Here is a 24130-nt window from a genome sequence, read left to right as displayed (position 1 = left end):
GATTTTCATTTACTTCTAAGAAATTCCCACATCTCAAAGGGAAAATGGAAAATGTTACACTGAGTTTTGAGTTGGAAAACAATCAAACTCAGTTGAGTCTTTGAGTTGACTCAACTAAATGACATTTCTAGTTGAGTTCAAGTTCAGTATTTTTACATTGCCCACAACAGGTGACCACAATTACCAACGTCATTCTTTGAGAGTCAAACAGTGATTTTCTGGGATCTACAAACTGGAACCAAACAATGTGCCTGTGAGGCTTTGTGCATCAGAGTGCAAATCCGTGTCTATGTGCATTTTACCATCATAACATGTGGATCATTTGTGTGTGTATTAGTTGATTCACATGTTTGTGCTAGAACCAGAAATAATTTTCATTGGAATCAAAACATTCTAACCATTATAAGAAAGTTTTTGACAAACAAACAATATGCCCCACAAAAAAAGGCATCATTATTACATTCTGCACAGTTTGAAATGACATAGTGGTGGTTTCCAGTGCCAATTTCCCAAACTGGTCTTTGACACATAAAGTATTTAGTAGCAATTAGTATATAATCCAATGGCATGCCAGATGCTGAAGGTAACAGCGTCCAACAAAGAACCTTCTCATCTAAGAAAGAGCCCCTCAATAACAAACCTGATGAGCACGCTTAAAAACCGCAATATTATTCCCGTATGCAGCAAATGTGTAGTCACGATAGGAAGCAAGAGCTCTTATCTTCTTTGGCAATTGAGGACCTTCATTCAACATTTTCCAGGATGGAAGATTATCAAAATTGATCAAAAAGAGAGAATAGTAATACCAAAAATTCCAATATGATATGACAAGTCGGTCTATCATTAAAAGCAACCAGCAAGTAAAGGTCTGAATACACACTCTACTAGGCATACTACAATTATTTGTAAGAGTTATGTAATATATTCTAATCTTCCATAATTAATATATCCTAATCTGCTATTAGTTGCACAAAACAACAAACAAACAACTAGTGCCTTCAATATAGTTATGTCCATCATCACCAAATACAACCATCATTTGAAACAAATAAAGCAAAATCACTGAGTAGAATTATGCAAAGCAGAATAAGGTGGATTGAAGAAAATGACTACAGTATTCCTCCAACTAGCTTTCAATCAACTCATAGGAAAGCATCTCATGTACTCAATGGAATTTTAGAACATCAGCCATGTCACTTCCCCAAAAACACTAGAAGACTTTTTTCTGATAGGTATATACTGGAACACTGTGCACCACTAAAGTTAGTATCAGTAGCACCTTGAGAATTTTACCAATCCCTCATAATCTCAGATAATTAAATTTTGATTTTCTCCAGAGACACAGTGCACTGATGTGATCTATGGAGATCGTTCTGTTTACACTCCCCTTGAAGGATAAATTACAGAGCTGTCTTCTTTTAAATCAAGTATAGGACACAGCTGATGTTGAGCTTTTGAAAGAAACCACTACTCCGAGATCTTCCACGAGACACACCTCCCTGGTTGCCTCTCAGCAGAAATTAAACAATATACAGCTTTACTCTGGAGTTCTTGAGTGGAGCGCCCCTTGGCATCCTTTAAAAATACTTTTAACTTGCAAAAATACAGCACTACTCTAGAGCATGAATTCTTAATACCCTCTTTTGCAACTTTCCATGAGAATATTTGCAAACTTAAAAAGAATAAAAACTAAAAACTAAGTGCCCAATTGTATTTCTTATCAGTTCTGGTATTAAATATATTGTCATATTTTATTAGATCATAAAAAGGGGGGCCTAAGGTTTTGGGAATGCATATATTAGTATACATGTGGATTTGACAAGGGAGCGAATTGATGCTAAAATTTTGGATGAATCTAGTTTTTCATATAAGAACCCATTCCATACTTCAAGGCATTCCATATCCTTTTTTGTAACAAGTTCAAAAATGAACATCACTATAGCTTACAGCAATTGAACAAACTGAAGTGACAAATAGAATTTGGAGAACAAAGAAAAGGTGTTAAGTGCACGACAATGCATACATACAGGCATTTAAGATGACACTAGTTTTGGTGAGCATGGGATCGCTTCTTCACAAGAGTAGTGGAGTGAGAAGGTCAGGGTTAGAAAGGTTGGTTTGGTCTCCCACTGATGTTGACAAGGCTGGTTGGTTGAAAAGGCCTTTTATAAATTGGAAGTTAGGAAAGCAATTTTTGAATGAGAATAGAATGAGTCTCCAAGGCCATCACGTTTCACAATGGCTGCTTTCCAAGATTGCTAGGATATAGCTAAGCACGGTTTTTTAATCAATTTTTAAGAGGGATTTGTTAATGCTCGAGCAAATGCTACTTTTATATGTTTAATTCCTAAGAAGGAGAATTTTGTCCCCATTACTGATGGACAAATCTGTTCAGAAACAGAACTCTTTTATCACTGAATTAGACCTACTATTAACATGGCTTATCTGTTAGTCGTGTCTTCCTAATGTCGAATTCCAAAAACCAGCAACTAGACTGCATTTTGGGAGTTTGAACACCATCACACCATTTCCTTATCTCTCTGTTCAATCCAATCCTGGCACTGCCTCTCCCAGTTCCATTGTTCCTGAGTTCCAAAATTTCTATGCTAATCAAGCTCGAGAAGTTTGGTAATTCCAGGCCTATCAGTTTAGTTACATTGTTGTATAAAATTTTGGCTAATTATGATTTTAAAATTGATTTTGGGGATACTATCTCTTCTTCTCAGTCTACTATAGTGGAAAGGCATTAAATGTTCAATGTTGCTTTGGTAGTCAATGAGGAAAAAAATGAACAGAGAACAAGATTGTCAACAAATAAGGATGGGCTTATCTTCAAGGTTGATTTAAAATATAAAAATAAATAAATAACATGATTATGTAGAGGGGGTTTCTTAGATCTTGAATGCAAGAGAAGGGATTTCTTAACAGAGTGATCATTTCTCTCTTTTTTGTTTAGTTTAGTTGTCGATGGTTTGGGAAGGGTGATTGACAGGGCTAAGAAGGCGGGTGTAGGGAAATAAGGTTCCAGTTTCTCATATAAAGTTTGCTAATACAATACCTTCTTTTTCTCTTCTGGGGAAGAGGAGAAAGTGGTTAATTTGCTCTTTATTCATAAAATTTTTGAAATAGCATCTAGGCTTAAAAGTGAATTTGAAAAAAAGCTCCATAGTTGGAATTAATATTCCATGTGATAAGCTATTAAAGATGGTTGGCCAACTAGGATATCTCATTAAGTCTTTGCATTTTAAGCATTTGATGGTTTCTTTTGGAGGTAATCCTAGGACCATAGACTTTTGGGATCTAGTAGTGATTGAGAAAATTGGCAAGAAGTTTGAGGGTGAGAAGGGTATTGATATCAAAAGATGGGAGACTTACTTTAGTGTAGTCTACTTTGTCAAGTATTCCAATGTACTGTTTATCCTTGTTTAGAATCCCGGTAGGAGTGGCAAATAAGATTGACCAAGGCAATGAGCCAATGAGCTCTAGCTCAAATGGCATGTCTTCAATTCAAGACCCACAGGGTCCATTTGCATCTTACCATCAATAAATAAATAAACAAAATAATAAGGAATTTTTCGTAGGAAGAAAGTATAGAAGGGGAAAATGTTCATTCGATTAATTGGGAAGTGTGGTGACCCTTCCAAGGTGTAAGGGGGGGCTTGCTCTAGGGAGCATACTGCTACGAATAGAACCTTGCTTGGTAAATGGTTGTGAAGATTACCTTAGAAGCATTACTTTTTGTGGCATGCTAGCGTTAGAATTATGGAATTCAAATGGTCGGGATTCTTGTGAGATCAATTAAAGGAATTATCAGTCTCCCTAGATGTTCATTTCCCAAGGTCCGTCTCAATCTTCTCAACATATTCAACTTATTGTGGGTAGTAGGGAGGATCTTTGCTTTTGAGAGGATGTTTAGAGGGGTGATCATTCATTTCCTCAATTGTATTGTTCATCTCGATATTGCAAGGCTTTTTATTGCTTCCATGGTTTCTTCTATGCTTTTCCAATACCTGGGAAATTCAATCTCTCTAGAATTCTCAATGAACATGAGGTAAATGAATCAGTTTACTAGTTATCTTCTTGATGGTGTTTCCCTAAGACATAAAGCCATGATGAAATAATGTGATCTACTCTCTCAATTAAAAAATTTCTTGTAAATCAATTTTTTGATACCATATTGATGACCCTAACCTACCACTTTTTGACCTTCCAAGATGATATGCAGTGCATATGTATCACTTTAAATAAAAATTTCTTGCTTGGACATTGGCTCTTAAAAAACTCAATGGTTATGATATGATTCAAAGGAGACCTAAGTCCTATTTACTTCCATAATGGTGTGTCGTGTGTAGAAGGAGTGAGCAGACTGTTGATCATTTGTTTTTTGCACTATCCGGTGGCTATGAGATTACGGCAGAGACTAGTTCAAATGGAAGAACTTGATGGTGGTCCATTTTTCATGTGTTCAGTTGATCAAGATTGACTTTAGCGCCTTTGATTTTAATAAGAAGGCTATAGCATTTTAGTGCTACTTTGTGAGGTGCTATGAGTTTTATGGTGGCAGAGGAATGCAAGAATTTTTTAAGGAAATGGATTGTGCGAGTTAATGGGATAAAATATGTTATTTGACTAGTTATTGAGTTTCAGTATCATCTCCTTTCAAGAAATTCCTATATTTTTTATGATTAGTAATTGGAAAGTTGAATGCAAGATGATGCAATTTTTGTTTTCTTTACTTCATTTCTTTTTTTTCTTTTGTTGGTAGACCCCTTTTCCCCCAAATTTCTCATTATGGGATAAAAATTGTTATTTGACATTGGCTTCAGTCTCTCCTCCTCCTAGGAGAGATTTGATTAGTTTTTATTAGGAGTGATTGGGGCGCAGTGAGTGATTCATAGTTGTGATTTTTCTTTACTTTTTGGTGGACATTTGTCCTCCTTCATTCTCCATTAAAATTTCTTTGTTACTGATTGTGAAAGAAACTTTATAAAAAGCACAGAAAGCAGAAAAAGGTATTCATATTTGGATAGCCATCGTATCAATAGCAGTTCTATTCAGTCATTACACTTCAAACATTTTTTTAAAAAAATTTAACCTAAAGGCTTAACATACTTATACACAAACACATAAATACAACATAAATTAAGAAAATAGATAGAAAACTAAAAGATGCTAAAGTTGCAGAATGTGAAACCTTACCAACAAGCACCAAACTGAGCTTAGCACACTGCAAAAACCAAAAACAAAGAGCGAGCAAGTTAAACATCTCAATTTCAGCTAAAAGTGCATGATTTAATTGTCTGTTTGCACAATATAAAATATTTCCCAACCTTTATCTCGAAAAATAAATAAAAATAACAAGAAAATTTTGCGGTGAAAATTTTTCCGAGAAAAACAAGGAAAAAAAAAAAAAAAAGGAAGTTACGTTGTAAATTTGCCAAGATTTGCCGACGCTGACGGTGACGAATGTCTCAGTGCCCAATCTCTGAACAGAGAAGGGCACACTGCTTGTGATATATCCGATTGCTCGGAATGGTTCGAAGATTCCCATTTTCTTCTTCTCTCTTTCTGTTTGGACAGAGAGAAAGATTGGGACTTGGCGGTTTCTTAGTCTAGGGTTTTGCGAGAGAGAGAGAGAGCGCGAGGGGTTTAAGCGGAAGGGAAAAGAAGGCTCTTAACGACGCCGTAACGAAGCTCTTTGAGAAGGCCTGATTGATACTGTTGCCAGAGTTAATTTACCTTCTGTCAGAGCAAAATACAACTCTTATAGCTTAAAATGGCTGATTTTTTGCCATGGCAAAACTTATTCAAGTCCTGGCAATAGATGCATAGGGATCGGGGTGGGTGCTGTGCTGTGGCCCCTTACGACGGGGCATTTCTCTAAATAAGTTAAAATTGTAAATCAATTTCCAAATTAAGCTTAGTTTTCAAAGGATTTTTAAATCGACAATGCTACGTAGTTCAAATTTTGTGGCTCAAATGGCCAAAACGACGTCGTTTTGAGTACATAACAACATAAAAATGGCCAAAACGACGTCGTTTTGGCCATTTGAACCACTTTTGAACCACAAAATTTGAGCTACGAGACATTTTCGTTTTTAAAATAAGCTAATTCGTGGTTTACAATCGCGATTTCAACATATTCCGTCTGTTTCGCGTGAAAATTGAAAAATCTTAAATTCGTGCGATTTTGATTAAGAAATCGCGATTTTAATTAATTTTTTTTTTCTTTTAAACTCGCTGTTACAAACCACGATTTTATCTAAAAAACATTTTGTTCTGAATTTGCTGTTTGTAACCACGCTTTTAGGAAAAAAAAATTTGTGAACTCGTGGTTTGTAACCACGAGTTTAGAACTGCTATTCAACACATCACTCACACTCAATATATATATATATATATATATATATTTATAATTTAATATATATATATATATATATAAATTTTATTTCATAAAATTGAAACTAATATAAAATAATTATTTTTTTATTTTAATTCTTAATTTTTTTTTAATGTTACTGTTCAGGGATAAAATTTATTTTTTTTTATTTTTGGGTTTAAGGTTTAATTCTTAAAATTTATTTATTTTTATTTTAGGGTTTAGGATTTATAAAAAATAAAATAAATTTTAAGAACTAAATTCTAAATTCTAAACCCTAAATTCTAAACTCTAAAATAAAAATAAATAAATTTTAAGAATTAAATCATAAACCCTAAAATAAAAAATAAATAAATTTTATCCCTATACACTAAGGTAGCGTTGGTAACATTTACGTTTTTGGTTTATGTTTACAAAAATTTTATAAACTGGTTTCTGTTTATTTTTAGAAAAACATAAATTAAAAACGTGTTTGGTTTGAACAAAATGTTTAAAAAAATTTGAAAACATAAACTAAAAATATGTTTGTTCAAATCTAAAATATTTATATTTATACTTATTATTTATGATAGTGGGATCACACATATTATAATTGAAAAAAATTAATTAAAAAAATAATTACACTTATTGAAAAATAATTAAAAAAATTAATTAAAAAAAATAATTAAAAAAATTTATATGTGTGATCCTATTGTCATAAATTATATGTGTGATCCCACTGTCATTAATTTTTTTAATTAATTTTTTTAAATTTTTTTAATTAAATTTTTAATTAATTATACTTTTTTAAGGTTTATTTTTTTTTTCAATTAGAATTTAGGGTTTAGAATTTATAATTTAATTCTTAAAATTTATTTTTTTTATAAATCCTAAACCCTAAAATAAAAATAAATAAATTTTAAGAATTAAACCTTAAACCCAAAAATCAAAAAAAATAAATTTTATCCCTGAACAGTAAAATTAAAAAAAATTAAGAATTAAAATTAAAAAATAATTATTTTATATTAGTTTCAATTTTATGAAATAAAATTTATATATATATATATATATTAAATTATAAATAAATATATATATATATATATATATATTGAGTGTGAGTGATGTGTTGAGTAGCAGTTCTAAACTCGTGGTTACAAATCACGAGTTCACAAAAAAAAAATTTCCTAAAAGCATGGTTACAAACAGCAAATTCAGAACAAAATTTTTTTTGGATGAAATCGTGGTTTGTAACAGCGAGTTCAAAAGAAAAAAATAATTAATTAAAATCGTGTTTTGTAACCGCGATTTCTTAATCAAAATCGCTTTTCGTAAACACGAATTTAAGATTTCCCAATTTTCACGCGAAACAGGCGGAATATGTTGAAATTGCGATTGTGAACCGCGAGTTAGCTTATTTTGGGAATTCTTTGAAAACTAGGCTTAATTTGGGAATTGATTTACTATTTTAGCTTATTTAGGGAAATGCCCCCCTTACGACGCCTAGTTGAATGATTTGAATATTTTTTGGGTAATTGATTCAAATATTTTATATTAATACAGAGATTTGAGGCGGGATTTGAAAAGATAAATAGTTAGTAGGTGAAATATGAATAAAATATACTTATATTTCACTCAATTTTACACTCTTTTTCATTTTTTCTTTCCAAATTCCTCCATAAATCTCTGAATCAAACATAGCGTAAGGGTATTTAGTATAACAGTCAAAACAAATTATAGGTTATAATTTAATAGATTATAGATTATGAAGGTGTTTGGAATGATCTAAATAGGTATATTTTTTAATTTTTTATGAAAAAAAAATATGTAAAAAAAAGTAGAAATGTAATATAACTCAAAAAAATAAAAAGATAAAAATAAAAAATGTGCTAATACCTATAACTTTAATCAGAAGTATTTAATTTATTTGATGCAACTACTAGATTGTAGATTTAAATTGTTAAGTAGTATTTGGTAATAAATTGTGAAATGACTTTTTGATGTGTAAATGTCTTTTTTATCCTTATTAATTGCATATTGAATTAACCTTTGTTAGTTCTAAATTGAATTAATCTTTTATTTTTTTGCTATTACCTGCTAGTCCACAATTTTCATTTAAAAAGAAAAACTAAGGGTGCAATCGTAAATAAGGTATTATAATCAGAAACTGATAATCAGAAACGGGGAGTGGGCAACTTCTCATAATCTATTTTTTTAGTTAAAAACATTGTTACAATCAAAAACTGTTTGAAATAAATTTAATCAAATAGTCAAAAATAATTTTTCCAATATAATATCAAAAAAAAAAGGCTAAAATATATAAATTGACTCAAAAAACCACACCAAACATGTGGCCAATAAGAGGCTAGATTTCTACTTTATTCTCAAGATAGGATAAGTCAGGTTTTGAAAATATTTTTTCTTGAAAAAGTATTTTCAAAGTACGTTTTTCAATTTCAAGATTGGTTAAAACAATAATAAAAATATAACATAAAAACATAATTTGAAAATACGTTTTTGATTAAGTTATATTTAAACACTTAATTAATCAAAAGCGGGCTTTGTAAAGACATTTCTACACCAATTATAAATCACACAAAAAAATATTTATTTTATTTTCAACTTTTGTTTTTAGCAAAAATATTATCTATATCTATATCTATACTATATATTAAGTAAAAAAGAGTTTTTAACCCCAAGGCCTGTGGGAGTTTCAATATCCCAATCTGAATTTTCTAAATTTTTTATTTAAAAAAAAAAACTCAGCATTTATTGATTTGGTCAAAATCCTTTGATCAGCATTTATTAACTTTTTTCAATCTACATATCTTTCACATGCCTGCATTTATTGATTTGATCAAAATCTCCTGATCAGTATTTAAAATCCCTTCATACAAATAATTATAGATACAACTCGTGCATAGTTATTGCAGTACCCTTTTTATCTTCTCTTATACACTATGGTAAGTGATAAAATTGTTAAATTATTTTTATAAAAAAACTTAAAAAACATAATTTATATATTAAAAAAATCTAAAACACAAATAAATATCTATAATTATCCCGTACATAACACGGATGATAAGCTAATATATATATATATATAAAGCAGGCTTTACAAAATAACTTTTTACAAAAAATATATATATATATATATATATTTAAGTGGCACACATACTCACCTTGTCTCTAACATATTGAGGCAAAAACAAAAAGAACACAATAATAGCAACGACAGGGAGAAGAAAGACAAGTCGCGGAGCTGTTTCACCCATATCGGATCTCTCACATCTCTCTCCCACTGTCCAGATTCATATTTGTTTGGAGATATTACAATTTTAATATTTAATTTAGGGCTAATCTATTTCAAATTTAGGACTTTTCCATTGAGTCATAATTTTTGTGTTTAATAGATTTTTATTCTAAATGTTTAATTTTTGTGTTTAATAGATTTTTATTCTAAATGTTTAAACTCATTTCATTTTGTTTGATATGTTTAAACTCATTTCATTTTGTTTGATGGTTGGTTCTTTTTCTGAATTGAAGAATATTTACAAATCATGAACATGTGATGTACTTTATGTTTCTTCAATTTTATGTACGTCTCAAAATATTAGTTTTTTTTTATAATATAATTATTACACTTTAAAAATATTAATTTTTCAAAACTGTCCTTTGACTTTTTTTGAGAATATCAATTGTCATAATGATACTTTTTGTGTATATTAATGTTAATGAATTTTTTTTAAAAATAAAATAAAATAAAAAATTCATGTTATTTTAGTCATTGATTTTTGAAAAATAACTAATATTTTGGGACGAATGGAGTGACAACTTTTCTATTGAGAGCAATACTTAGCAACTGTTGCCTTTGGTATTTCAGCCAATTAAGTGACTTGTATTGCTCTGAGATTAAAAGAATGGAAGTAAGCTCATATGCTCAAAATAAGAATTGACTGTGTATTTTTTTTAGCCTACTGCTTGATTGTGATAAAAATGACTAATTTCAACTCAATAAAGCATTTCTCTGTTCAAAACGATTGATTTCAACTATTAGGGATTTAATTTTTTATTTGGAGTTTTTCAATTTCAAAATTAGGGCTTTTCAATTGACATTATCCCTAATGTGTTAATTCCCCTCCACCTAGTTCCATAACCCCTTCTGTGCACTTCTCTTTTAGGTCTCTTGCTATACACTCTCTCAATATCTCGTGACGCTACATGTAGCACTCCCTCGCCTGCCTGTGCAAAATATGGCTTCCTATCACCAAAGTGTGTAGTGGAAATCTTGGATACCACGTTCGACAAAGCTTGGGATATCACCGTGAGCTGTGAAACCCCTTCATCTGGTGCACTACTATCATAGTATGTACCTCAACCTCAACTTTGGCCTCTACTCACACCACAACCTCTGTCTCAGCGGCCGCCACAACCTCTACCTCTACCTCTACCTCTACCTTTACCTTTCCCTCTGGTAAAGGCATGGAGTTGTACCTCGCTCTCAGTGTAGAAGATCTAAGTAATGAGTGCATCATTATAGTAGATCAAGGTCATATGTGCAATAAATGCTGTCGACATAGTCCCGACAAAAATGGACGAAGGTAGTATAGAAGAGGAATGGACCGGGTGATGTCAATGTTGAAGTGGAGGGAATCTTAGTAAACACACCTATAGTGGACGATGGTGGTAAGGGACTGGATGGGGTAACAACCTCAATCTTATAAGGAAGCAATGACCAAGAGGGGTTCAATATCTGGCCATGGTCTATGGAAGTATGTTGGGACATGAGAATATATAGCTAGAGAGGAAGACTACGATGTGTAAGTTAAGCTAGGGAAGTCTAAGGTGGAGGCACTAATGTAGATGGAACATAAGTTGACACCCACATGGAAGGCCCTTCACCAAAGTGGTCAAAATCCATATGATCATATTGATGTACCTGAGGTGGGGTGGGGTAGGTTGAGGTGGAGGCATTGATGTTGATGGCTCAACTAATGGAATAGTCGTGGGCAGCACTGATGTGGCTAGAATATCTATTATCATGGAAGGCTCCTCACCAAAGTGGCCGAAATCTAGTCGATCCGGTCGATGTACCTATTGCAAAACATCATCTAATAACTCTCGTATCTCAACAATGGCATCCAATGCCGCTCTACCATTACATCTCATATGGGCATCCTCTGCCAATTGATATGCCCTCGTAGATCTACGTATCTGTAAAGAAATGTAGTTATGTTACGTAACCATTGAGGTAAACTTTAAAAAAATTAAAAAAAAAAATCACATCATAATAATAAGATACTCACCAATCCTTCTAGACTACCACCCCCTATTCCTTGGTATGTAGACGTAACACTATGGCTCGGATTACTCAACACTAGGGCCCTGTTTGTTTTCAGAGATAGAATGGAGAGGATTCATAGTGAGGGGATTGTTAGTGAGGGGATTAAGTAAAATTATGTTTGTTTTGATGATAGTTGTTAGTGTAGGAATTGTTAAATTATTTTTATATAAAATAATAAAACAAATAAAAAAATATAAAAAATTAAACATTAATATTTTTTAAAAAAATTCCCAATATATAAAAAATAAAAAAAATAAAAAAAATTCTAATCCCCTCACTATTTTTCTAATACCATCTCTACCTCCTCCATCCCAATCCTCCTTCCAAGGCCTTTACTAATACCAAGGGATTAGGAGTCCCCTCCCCATCTCTCAAAATGAACACCCCATATAGTAGTCTCACCTCACTATCAATCCCAATCCCCTCCCTATAACCCCAAACAAACGGGGGCCTAGACATGTATGTCACTGAAACCATAACATATATAGGTCAGAAGATGTGAGCACCTGATCACTCTTCTCAGCATGGACAATGGTGCTATGTCTATTATTCCAGTCATATCTGTGAACTCCCAATATTTAGATACCTAATCAACGGCCTTTTGCCACGTTTATCTTTATAATGCAATGCAAAGTTTGTGTCAAAGTGATCAGGAACACCTTGAAATCATCCAAACTATCTGAATACACAATCTGGGAGATACCACTTAACCATATCAAAGCAAATAAGTGGGACTTGTGCCATCCATATCTCTTAACCAATACGATAGTACGATGACAAGCTGGCAATGACCTTATCATCTCTCCTGTAAGGCTATCATATGAACGAAAATAATGAAATTTAGATTACAAAACGATCTATAAATCATCTCAAATATCATGAAATGACCTTAGCGTAAAAACTTTCAAACCTCGTTCTTTGTCATGCAATCGAATGTGTCATTACAAATGACATTACTATTAGTCAATACGACCTCATGGCTGAACTGAACCTTTCACCTACTAGCTCGAGGGCCAGATGGTGACTCTTAGTCTCCCTAACCTATGGCAAGCTCAGCAATCTCGCACCTCCTATTCTCATTCTCCAATATTTCACTAAGGAAAAAATAAAAGAACTCACACACGATATAGAGAGAGAAGAGAAAGCAATGGACGAAAGTGAGAACAAAGACCATCAGTGGAGGCGGAGGTCACCACGAAGACAAGCCGCGAAGGCGGTGGCCATCATAAACAAAGACCACCATAACCAACAACCATCTTATCCTCTCTCACGCCAGAGCTCTCGCACCTCTCCGTGCTATCATCCAAATCTAGGGTTGTTTTGCAGATATTAGGCTTTTAATTTTTGATTTGGGATTTTCAATTTCAAAATTAGGACTTTTCAATTGAGTCCTAATTTGTGACTTTTGAATTTTTTTAGTTTGTTTTTGTGTATTGTATAACTAGATCCTCTAAAGTAGGGCTTGATTGAGAAAGTTTTCATTGAGCTTTCGGATTTGAACTGACTGTTAGTAATTTTGAACGTGAACTTGAAAAATTAATTTTTGTTACTTTGTTCCTAAGTACTTTGTAACAGAAGTATGTTCTTATGTTACCTATATGTATCTAATCTATTGAAGCAGAACAAAAATTAGATTTTTTTATTTTATTTTATAGAAACCAGATTTGAGGATATCAATTATTTATTTATTTATTTATTATGTGAGAGTGCATTATTCATTGTGTTTTGTTTAAATATTTTTTTTTAAAAAAAAAAACTAACTAAAGGAAAAATAAGTTTAAATTAAAAATTATAATAAAATAATAACTTTAACATATTGGATATGGTGGTTATTTTAAAGATGTCAAATTAAAGGATACTAAATTGCTACATAAGCCTTCAAAAAATGTGACAATATAAAGTTTTTCTTCTTCTTCTTCTTCTTTTTTTGTTTGTGTGTTATAGAGATATTACCATACAAAAGCAATTTTATTTCTATTTCTTTTAGAATGGAATGATTTAGATATAAAAAGACTATTTAAAATTTTGATAAAATTTGGTCAAACCAACAAATTATGGTATTCAATTATATTTTTAAATGTTACAAAGTAGCACCAAGTTGTGCAAAAAAATAAATAAAAATTGAGAGATGACAAATGATACTTAAGATATTCAAAACATTTTATAAAAGTGACAAACGTTATACAAAACATATACTAATATTAGTAAAATAATTAATTGTTTTATTTCAGAGTATTTGTTTGAATATTTTAAACTTTAAGCCATACCGTCCTTGCTTTGAAGCCATAGTGAAGAGTGATTTTGATCCACAATAGATTTTAAAATCATGAGAATGTATTGATTAATATCATTTTTATAGAAATAATAATAATAATAATAATAATGGAGAATTGCAACTCATTATATCCATCTTAATCTTATGATCATTGTTAGTTCTGACCTAAGATAACAAATATATATAAATTAATGGTTAAACACAACTTTGTAGATGATTTATGCCTATCTATCTGTTAGAAATAAAAATGGCTCCACAACAATACTCACACAAATTCGCAAGAGAATTAAATATTATTCATTTGTGCAATGGACTCGAGAATGTCCATCGATTATGAATGTTGAACATACAAGAAAGATGATTGTTCAAAATTATGTGACCTCTGTCACGCCCCACTTTTATTACTCGAAGTCGTTACCAAATCCATTAACTTAATTTAATTTCAAGGATAACATGCAGAAATAAACTCATACATTCAATCTGTAGAAGTGATTAACATTCTCTCATTCGTATGCAAAGTAAATATTACATGAACATACTTAATAAATTGCCCTTGGGCTTACATCACTTAAGGTACAAGAAGAAGGGTGTAACCCTTTCACAACAATGGCATTTCGCCAACATAACTGAGGCCCCGTGGCCAGTAATTAAGTAGATCCAAATCTTGCAGCCCAACCTGCTTAATACCTGAAAAGAATTCAACAACGTGGGATGAACATATAGTCCAGTAGGGAACTCAACATGATCCTCAACAATAACAACTTACAGATAGCTATGATCATGAACACCCATTCTCATACTAGAATAGTAATGTGACAATTTATACAAAAATAACATAAGTAAGAACATTTCTTGAAAACAACCATTTCAATCAACGCCATAGGCGATTCATCTTTCCTTTTCTTTTCATTAATCCCCGTTCCCACTCTTTCATAACATTAACAATACCTGAGGAAATAATTTCACTAAGCCCACCACACTCTTCCATTTTCCAAATAAACACAGATATGCCTTTCAAAGTATATGTTTCTTTAAAAAGTCCGTTCTCCTTCACACTTTCCAAAAGACAAATATGACATTTTGGCTTTTTCCCGATACAATCAACTCTATACATGTACTGTTATAAAAAGAAATAACAACTCACCAACGTGCATAAGATAGACCAATGAGGCAGCTCGGCCCTCCAGAACCATAATCAACACAATCCATGATATTCCCTAAACACACTGAAATATCAACAACAAAACTTTGCTCTACTAGCCATGCGCATAGTAAGCCAAAGATACACCTCTTCACAACAACATACCAATTTACCAGGCGCTAGCTGGAAGGGTGTGGTACCTTAGATTCTCAGCGCAGTCAGTTTACCAGGCGCTAGCTGGAAGGTAACGGTACCTCTGATTATCAGCGCAAGGTGTAATACCACCAATCGAAATGCAACAGGGCATAACCAGCATGTACAACTTATATACATAAACCATCCAGGTACAAACAATGTGTTAAAGTATATGAACACATAGGTGTATGGAGTTCATCCCCTATCTTCTCACACACACTGGAGTACAACCCCTCTCTCCTCCCTAACAAGCATACATATTTAATGCATCTCAATATTTCATCACATAAGATGTTCAATCAACAATGGTGTAATGCATACACAACAATTCAACATAACCACGTCATCCTCCACCGATGACCAAGGACAAAACCTCTAGATGCAAATATTTAGTACATCTATTAAAGACTCAATTACTATGAGACCACAAACCCGAAAACACATCAACATGGTAGTTCAAGGTACAATTCCACACATATGTGTGTTCAACACTCACGAAACAACAATCCAATTTTCATTCGTATTTCAAAATATCTTTCCCATTTCACAAAACAAGTTCCATATCCCTTTTGTTTTCACAAAATCAACTTTGTCACTTTTGTTGTTACAAAACCAAATTTATTCCTTTGTTTTACAAAGCCACTTCCATTGATAATAAAGTCATAACTCACATTAGTCCACTACATTCATTTCAAACCATTCCAAAGCCAAGTTAATCCCTTAGGCATTAACACCTTCACCCAACCCACCTCAACAATAGAGATTTACAATATAGATTCACTATTCTCCATTTTAATTTATCAATCAAAATATGATTTAGGCCTTTTTCTTCTATCAACTACAACATGCCAATTTACACTCCAATTAGCCCAAAACAACCATTAATGACAACATAACCATTTTTCAACACCCAACCCTAGGTTCCTTCTCATGATTTCAACAAATCCAACATGGATATGATTTTTATGCAATACAAAATTACCACATGTCTATCTATAGACGAAGTATTGAAAAAGAACAAGGAGAATCCCTACCTCAAATGGAGAACTCAAATAGAGAAGACGACCCGAAATCAAAGTGCTCCAAATCCCAAATTTCTTGGATCACAACAAAGCCCTCGACGATCAACACACTTCTTACAAAGGCCCAAGGTGAGGAAAACACTCTAGCTAGATCAATCCTAAGAGAGAAGTTCGGTTTTAGAGTGAGGTGCTCTCCAATGGAGGTTTTGAAAAAGTAAGAGAGAGAGAAAGGAAATCAAAAAGTGATCAAAAAGGTGATTTCACGGACTGATATAAAAACAGGTCCGCTCGAGCGTACAACACCCCGCTCGAGCGTCAGACACAGGTTCACGCTCGAGCGTCCAAAGATCCGCTCGAGCGCCGGATGCACTCTCCCAGAATTTTCTGCAGACGACCAGAATGCTGAGAGAAGGAAATTCACGCTCGAGCGTCCAAACTTCCGCTCGAGCGGAAAGACCAAAACTTGGGCAAAATTTCAAAGCTTTAAAACACAACCAACTAATTTCCAACTTGCCCAACACAACCCAAAACTCTAAAACAAAGAGTAAGGGATAGAAATGAGGATAAGACAACAACGAATCTACGGAACCAAGTCCGGATTACAGTTCAATAACAACAGGGAATACCGGGATCGCTATAACCTCCCCCCTTTAAAGAATTTCGTCCCCGAAATTAAGGATGCGCCAAAACACATGGCCAACTGATCACACAACACCAACACCCGGGTACTCGGAAAGAAACTACTCTCACTACAAACCTTTAATCCACTCTTACCAAGGAAGAGACTAACCAAGGGAACACGTTCTGAACGACAACACTGTAGGCATAAAAGCCATAACAAATCGACCCTTCCGAACCAGTTTACCATCATCTGACCAGCACTTCAAGCTAAGTCACTACTCAACAACCATTACTCCAACAAAAGGATACTCAAGGCAAATCTTTCACATTAATATAAGGAAAACATTTTCTTGCTCATGAGACATTTCACAATAAACCTTGCATTTTCAACGCAAAACTCAAAAACTTTGTATAAATTTTTCACCAACACGATGTTGTCCAAAACACATAACCATGCACAGTTTTTTTTTTTTTTTTGCCAAAAGATTCATTTGGAATTCCTCTAAACCCTTGAATTAAATCAATTTCTGAACAACATCTTTAGGTGGCACAACCACCAAAAAAATTTTGTTTTCCATTTCTTTCCAAAATAACATCATCAACAACCATCACTCACACAGTGATGCCATAACCAACACAGAACATAACATTTCTATAATGATAATTAATAGAAATAACAACAGTACTATCAACACATAAGGCATAAGAAATTCATGGTTTTGCAATTTCATTCCGCCTTCCTTTACTTAACCAATTTAAAATCATAAATATGGTTCAGAACCTGGCCAACAATTTAAATGAGACAGTAACTCATATAAAACATTTTTCACTTCACCATAGATAAGCATATGAGCTATATCAATCTTTCAATCAGATACACATTTTGGTGCTGTATCATCGGAGTCCATCCCCTATCTCCTCCCAAACAATATACATATATAATGTAAAAAAAAAAATCCAATCATTCACAATGATCATTCAATACACAAATTGTTGTATTATTATAACCGTCATATTCAATGACGCAACCGGATGATTAGTTTCGGTTTTCCTCAATCAACACACAAAGTCTACAACGAATGAGACTAACCTCACGGTGACCGATGTCAACCCAAAACCTTGTACCAACAAGCTGACTAATCAACTCAACAATTCACCACTCCCAGTAAATCACACACTGAAGTGCCACTAACCACAAACACGGAGTTCCCCACACAAACCCCCAAACTTAGGAAGCCCAACGGATCTCCTAAAATCAAACCACGTCAACACTGTGCTTAAAGGGATTACTACCTCCCCTCTATTGCTATGCAGCAAGCCTGCTCATCTCCTCGACCGAAAACCGACTTGGTAAACCTCAATTACAACAACCCAATCACGAAGGACAATTTTGACCAACGCTATTCTCATTACTCTAGAACTCAAACTGTTCTCCCTCCAAAGAATGCTGCCAGCATCCACTCACAAACTATACCCCCACAATTGATAACCAATCACACCACAAACACTACCCCAATACAACCGATGGGGTCACCACGGACTCACTAAGTAGCAAGGCCCAAAACACGAACCAACATACAGGTACCAAGCAAGCAACAACATCAGGATCATTGATCCCTTCAACAACTCCTCAACAGAAAAAGAGGATTTGAGGTTCTATTCATACACCCCAATACATGAGGGTTAAACTAACAACAACAAAGTACATATATATACGATACAAAAACATGGTGCCTCAGCATCCAACAGTACACCGGTCAATAACAAGATGATTCACATAATACAACACCGGTCAACAATACAAAAGTCCCCCTCCAGGGTAATACTATAGGACTAACTAATAAGTCGCCCCTCGCGAGGCTCCTGAAGCCTGGCCTGGCCGTTTCTGGTACCGATAGCGCCCTTGACTGGACTGGTACAACTGAGTTTGACTGGGTTTTGAAACACCCGAAGAACTTACACGCAAAGGACAAAGACGTCTACCATGGCCCAGCTGACCACAAGTAAAACAACCACCAGACCCCCTACTCTGAGACTGGTCTGAAACCTGCACCTCCTCGGACCTCCCAACAGAAGAATCCGAAACCCCTGACGAAGAAAAGGAACCAGCCCCCGACTGAGCATGTTTCCGCCTCCACCCCTTACTGAGCCTAGAGTATTTAGGAACCGAAGGACTTACCGCAATGGTCTTCTCCTTAACCCCATCATCACTCGCAACCATGGCCTCCACATGGGCCGCTGCCTCAACTAAATAATAATAGTCCTTCCAAAAGGATCCAGCTACCTTCTCCCGAATATCAAAACACAACCGCCTTTCAAACTCAAAACAACGACGCTCCTCTGTTGCTACCAACTCTGGAGCAAACCTCGACAAGCTAGAAAACCGCATCTCAAACTGTGCCACAGGAGTATCATCCTGACGCAACTCCAAAAATTGATCCCTCAACCTTTCCCGTGCAGAAGGAGGGAAATACTTGGCCAAAAAGGCCTCGGTAAAAGCAACCCACGTGTCACCTACCGTACTCTTAACATGCTTCCACCAATAACTCGCATCACTCTTTAACTGAAAAGTCGCCAAAGAAACCCTCAACTCCTCATCTTCGACTCTGAGCATATCAAGAGTCTTGGTAATCTGCTCTAACCAGCTTTCTGCCTCCAACGGTTTAGCCTCCCCCACAAACTCTGGTAGGCCGGAGCGGAAAAACTCCTTAGTAAGCTTGAGAGCATGCCCGCTGCCGCCCTCAGTGCGAGCTAGGGCGTCTTGCACTGCTCTCACAATCTCACTTGCAACGTCCTCGCCGAAAGCCGATGCTGCAACGGCGGGTGCTAAAGGAACTGCTGTGCCCCTACCGACACTCCTACTACTCAACCGTCCTCTACTTCCTCGTGTAGACATGCTATAAAGCACAAAAGCAAACACCACGCTTAGTGCACAACACAATAGCCTTCTCCGAGGCACACTTCACTACTAAGTCACAAAATATACACCTCTATTGCATACAGTCAATTAGACAGATAAACACATAATCGAATCAAGTCCACAAGGATAGCCACTCATCCCGGAACTCTCAAGGAATTCCCATCAGAAACCACGTTGATCAGGCGTGTTTCCAAAAGGACCTCAAAGTAAGTTCACCGGCTATGAATATTATCCAGGAGACTGAATCCCATGCTCACATAAATGCAACACATAAGTCCTAGCTTTCATGATATCTATATGCAACGTCCTCACAATACATAGTAAACCGACTGTGGTAAAAACCACTTCCCACAAGCCCAAAGTATTCAAACCCGGCTCGCTCTGATACCAAGTTGTCACGCCCCACTTTTATTACTCGAAGTCGTTACCAAATCCATTAACTTAATTCAATTTCAAGGATAACATGCGGAAATAAACTCATACATTCAATCTGTAGAAGTGATTAACATTCTCTCATTCGTATGCAAAGTAAATATTACATGAACATACTTAATAAATTGCCCTTGGGCTTACATCACTTAAGGTACAAGAAGAAGGGTGTAACCCTTTCACAACAATGGCATTCCGCCAACATAACTGAGGCCCCGTGGCCAGTAATTAAGTAGATCCAAATCTTGCAGCCCAACCTGCTTAATACCTGAAAAGAATTCAACAACGTGGGATGAACATACAGTCCAGTAGGGAACTCAACATGATCCTCAACAATAACAACTTACAGATAGCTATGATCATGAACACCCATTCTCATACTAGAATAGTAATGTGACAATTTATACAAAAATAACATAAGTAAGAACATTTCTTGAAAACAACCATTTCAATCAACGCCATAGGCGATTCATCTTTCCTTTTCTTTTCATTAATCCCCGTTCCCACTCTTTCATAACATTAACAATACCTGAGGAAATAATTTCACTAAGCCCACCACACTCTTCCATTTTCCAAATAAACACAGATATGCCTTTCAAAGTATATGTTTCTTTAAAAAGTCCGTTCTCCTTCACACTTTCCAAAAGACAAATATGACATTTTGGCTTTTTCCCGATACAATCAACTCTATACATGTACTGTTATAAAAAGAAATAACAACTCACCAACGTGCATAAGATAGACCAATGAGGCAGCTCGGCCCTCCAGAACCATAATCAACACAATCCATGATATTCCCTAAACACACTGAAATATCAACAACAAAACTTTGCTCTACTAGCCATGCGCATAGTAAGCCAAAGATACACCTCTTCACAACAACATACCAATTTACCAGGCGCTAGCTGGAAGGGTGTGGTACCTTAGATTCTCAGCGCAGTCAGTTTACCAGGCGCTAGCTGGAAGGTAACGGTACCTCTGATTATCAGCGCAAGGTGTAATACCACCAATCGAAATGCAACAGGGCATAACCAGCATGTACAACTTATATACATAAACCATCCAGGTACAAACAATGTGTTAAAGTATATGAACACATAGGTGTATGGAGTTCATCCCCTATCTTCTCACACACACTGGAGTACAACCCCTCTCTCCTCCCTAACAAGCATACATATTTAATGCATCTCAATATTTCATCACATAAGATGTTCAATCAACAATGGTGTAATGCATACACAACAATTCAACATAACCACGTCATCCTCCACCGATGACCAAGGACAAAACCTCTAGATGCAAATATTTAGTACATCTATTAAAGACTCAATTACTATGAGACCACAAACCCGAAAACACATCAACATGGTAGTTCAAGGTACAATTCCACACATATGTGTGTTCAACACTCACGAAACAACAATCCAATTTTCATTCGTATTTCAAAATATCTTTCCCATTTCACAAAACAAGTTCCATATCCCTTTTGTTTTCACAAAATCAACTTTGTCACTTTTGTTGTTACAAAACCAAATTTATTCCTTTGTTTTACAAAGCCACTTCCATTGATAATAAAGTCATAACTCACATTAGTCCACTACATTCATTTCAAACCATTCCAAAGCCAAGTTAATCCCTTAGGCATTAACACCTTCACCCAACCCACCTCAACAATAGAGATTTACAATATAGATTCACTATTCTCCATTTTAATTTATCAATCAAAATATGATCTAGGCCTTTTTCTTCTATCAACTACAACATGCCAATTTACACTCCAATTAGCCCAAAACAACCATTAATGACAACATAACCATTTTTCAACACCCAACCCTAGGTTCCTTCTCATGATTTCAACAAATCCAACATGGATATGATTTTTATGCAATACAAAATTACCACATGTCTATCTATAGACGAAGTATTGAAAAAGAACAAGGAGAATCCCTACCTCAAATGGAGAACTCAAATAGAGAAGACGACCCGAAATCAAAATGCTCCAAATCCCAAATTTCTTGGATCACAACAAAGCCCTCGACGATCAATACACTTCTTACAAAGGCCCAAGGTGAGGAAAACACTCTAGCTAGATCAATCCTAAGAGAGAAGTTCGGTTTTAGAGTGAGGTGCTCTCCAATGGAGGTTTTGAAAAAGTAAGAGAGAGAGAAAGGAAATCAAAAAGGTGATTTCACGGACTGATATAAAAACAGGTCCGCTCGAGCGTACAACACCCCGCTCGAGCGTCAGACACAGGTTCACGCTCGAGCGTCCAAAGATCCGCTCGAGCGCCGGATACACTCTCCCAGAATTTTCTGCAGACGACCAGAATGCTGAGAGAAGGAAATTCACGCTCGAGCGTCCAAACTTCCGCTCGAGCGGAAAGACCAAAACTTGGGCAAAATTTCAAAGCTTTAAAACACAACCAACTAATTTCCAACTTGCCCAACACAACCCAAAACTCTAAAACAAAGAGTAAGGGATAGAAATGAGGATAAGACAACAACGAATCTACGGAACCAAGTCCGGATTACAGTTCAATAACAACAGGGAATACCGGGATCGCTATAACCTCCGATAATACAATGATGGATATTGGTTTTGATGTTGAGGTTGGAGTAAATGATGATGATTTTGTAGAAGATTTCAATGCAACAATGGAAGGTGAAGAGAATTTACACTTTGATGGTGAAGTCGAAGGGCACGACGAGATCTACGAACTACACCCAAATATCCCTTTCTCCCGTTATATTGATCTCGTAAATGTTATGTTACTTTAGAGGATTTAGTTATGATGTATTGTGTGTATGAGATTAATATATTAAAATATATACTTTGTATTTGTAAATATCACAGGACTTACGTCTCGCTAGCATAATTGAGATTGTCAAAGACAAGTTCAAGTTCACGACAACATATTAGAAAGCTTGGCTTGCAAGAACGAAAGCAGTCATAGTGGTTTTTAGGGATTGGGATGAATCATACAAAAGGCTACCTAGATATATGTCTGCATTACAGTACTTCAATTCAGGCACCATTGTCGAGTAGGACATTTTTGCTATATTGCCCCCTAAGGGAAATGAAATGTACATGAATTATGTTTTTTTGGGCATTTAAACCGGCAATTGAAGGCTTCAAGTACTGTTGTACATTTATATGCATTGATGGTATACACTTGTACAAGAAATAAAAAGGCAAGATTGTTGTGGCCATGGCAGTGACTAGGGCTGACAAGTTTATAACTCTTACTTTTGCCATTGTTGATGAGGAGATGCTCGAGAGTTAGGGTTGGTTCATTACTCTCCGTAGGCGATATGTTTGTTGTGACCGAGAGGGGAAGCATTGATATCTGATTGATACAATGCTTTGCTTAGTGTCTTATCCTACATTTAAGACAATCCATCAGTGCAACCTAGAGGATATCACAAGTATTATTTGCAACACATGTGTAGTAATTTCAATATAAGAATCAGTAATACAATAACTAAGGATCTTGTGTAGAGAGCTGGTGTCGCACGCTAAGTGTGAAAGTTCAACAAAATTATAAAGGATATTTACAAGTTAGAAGATAAGGTTGAACGATGGTTTAGTCAATTGAACCCTATTCATTAGATTTTGTGCCATGATGGTGGTTGTTGTTAGTATATATTGATAACAAACCATATAAAAGACTTCAATGGTGTGCTAAAAGACGCACGTAGTGTTCCGATCACAACATCTGTTGAGATCACTTTTTATCGACTTGTCAAATATTTTAATGAGGGCAAGACCATTATTGAAAATGTGAGTAATCAGGGTAAGTTATACATGGGTAATGTTCAATAATGGATC

General features: G+C 34.9%; 1 protein-coding gene across 1 annotated transcript in view; it reads right to left on the bottom strand.

Annotated features, from left to right (window-relative positions):
* The window catches only part of LOC114296189 (transducin family protein / WD-40 repeat family protein), a 42655-nt gene extending 36799 nt beyond the window's left edge, over positions 1-5856 (bottom strand). Inside the window, exons 1-3 of the mRNA XM_028240469.2 lie at positions 5426-5856; positions 5200-5227; positions 641-741 (exon numbers count right to left, since the gene is read on the bottom strand). Coding sequence (XP_028096270.2) covers positions 641-741; positions 5200-5227; positions 5426-5551 — 255 coding nt within the window. The 5' untranslated portion in view covers positions 5552-5856. The remainder of the gene's footprint in view (positions 1-640; positions 742-5199; positions 5228-5425) is intronic.
* Positions 5857-24130: the final 18274 nt, after the last annotated feature.

Source organism: Camellia sinensis, chromosome 2 (genome assembly GCF_055761805.1).
Source record: "Camellia sinensis isolate YWXY chromosome 2, ASM5576180v1, whole genome shotgun sequence".
NCBI classification, from domain to species: Eukaryota; Viridiplantae; Streptophyta; class Magnoliopsida; order Ericales; family Theaceae; genus Camellia; species Camellia sinensis.
Note: the sequence above shows the minus strand (reverse complement) of the source record. Positions and strands in the feature narration are given on the sequence as shown.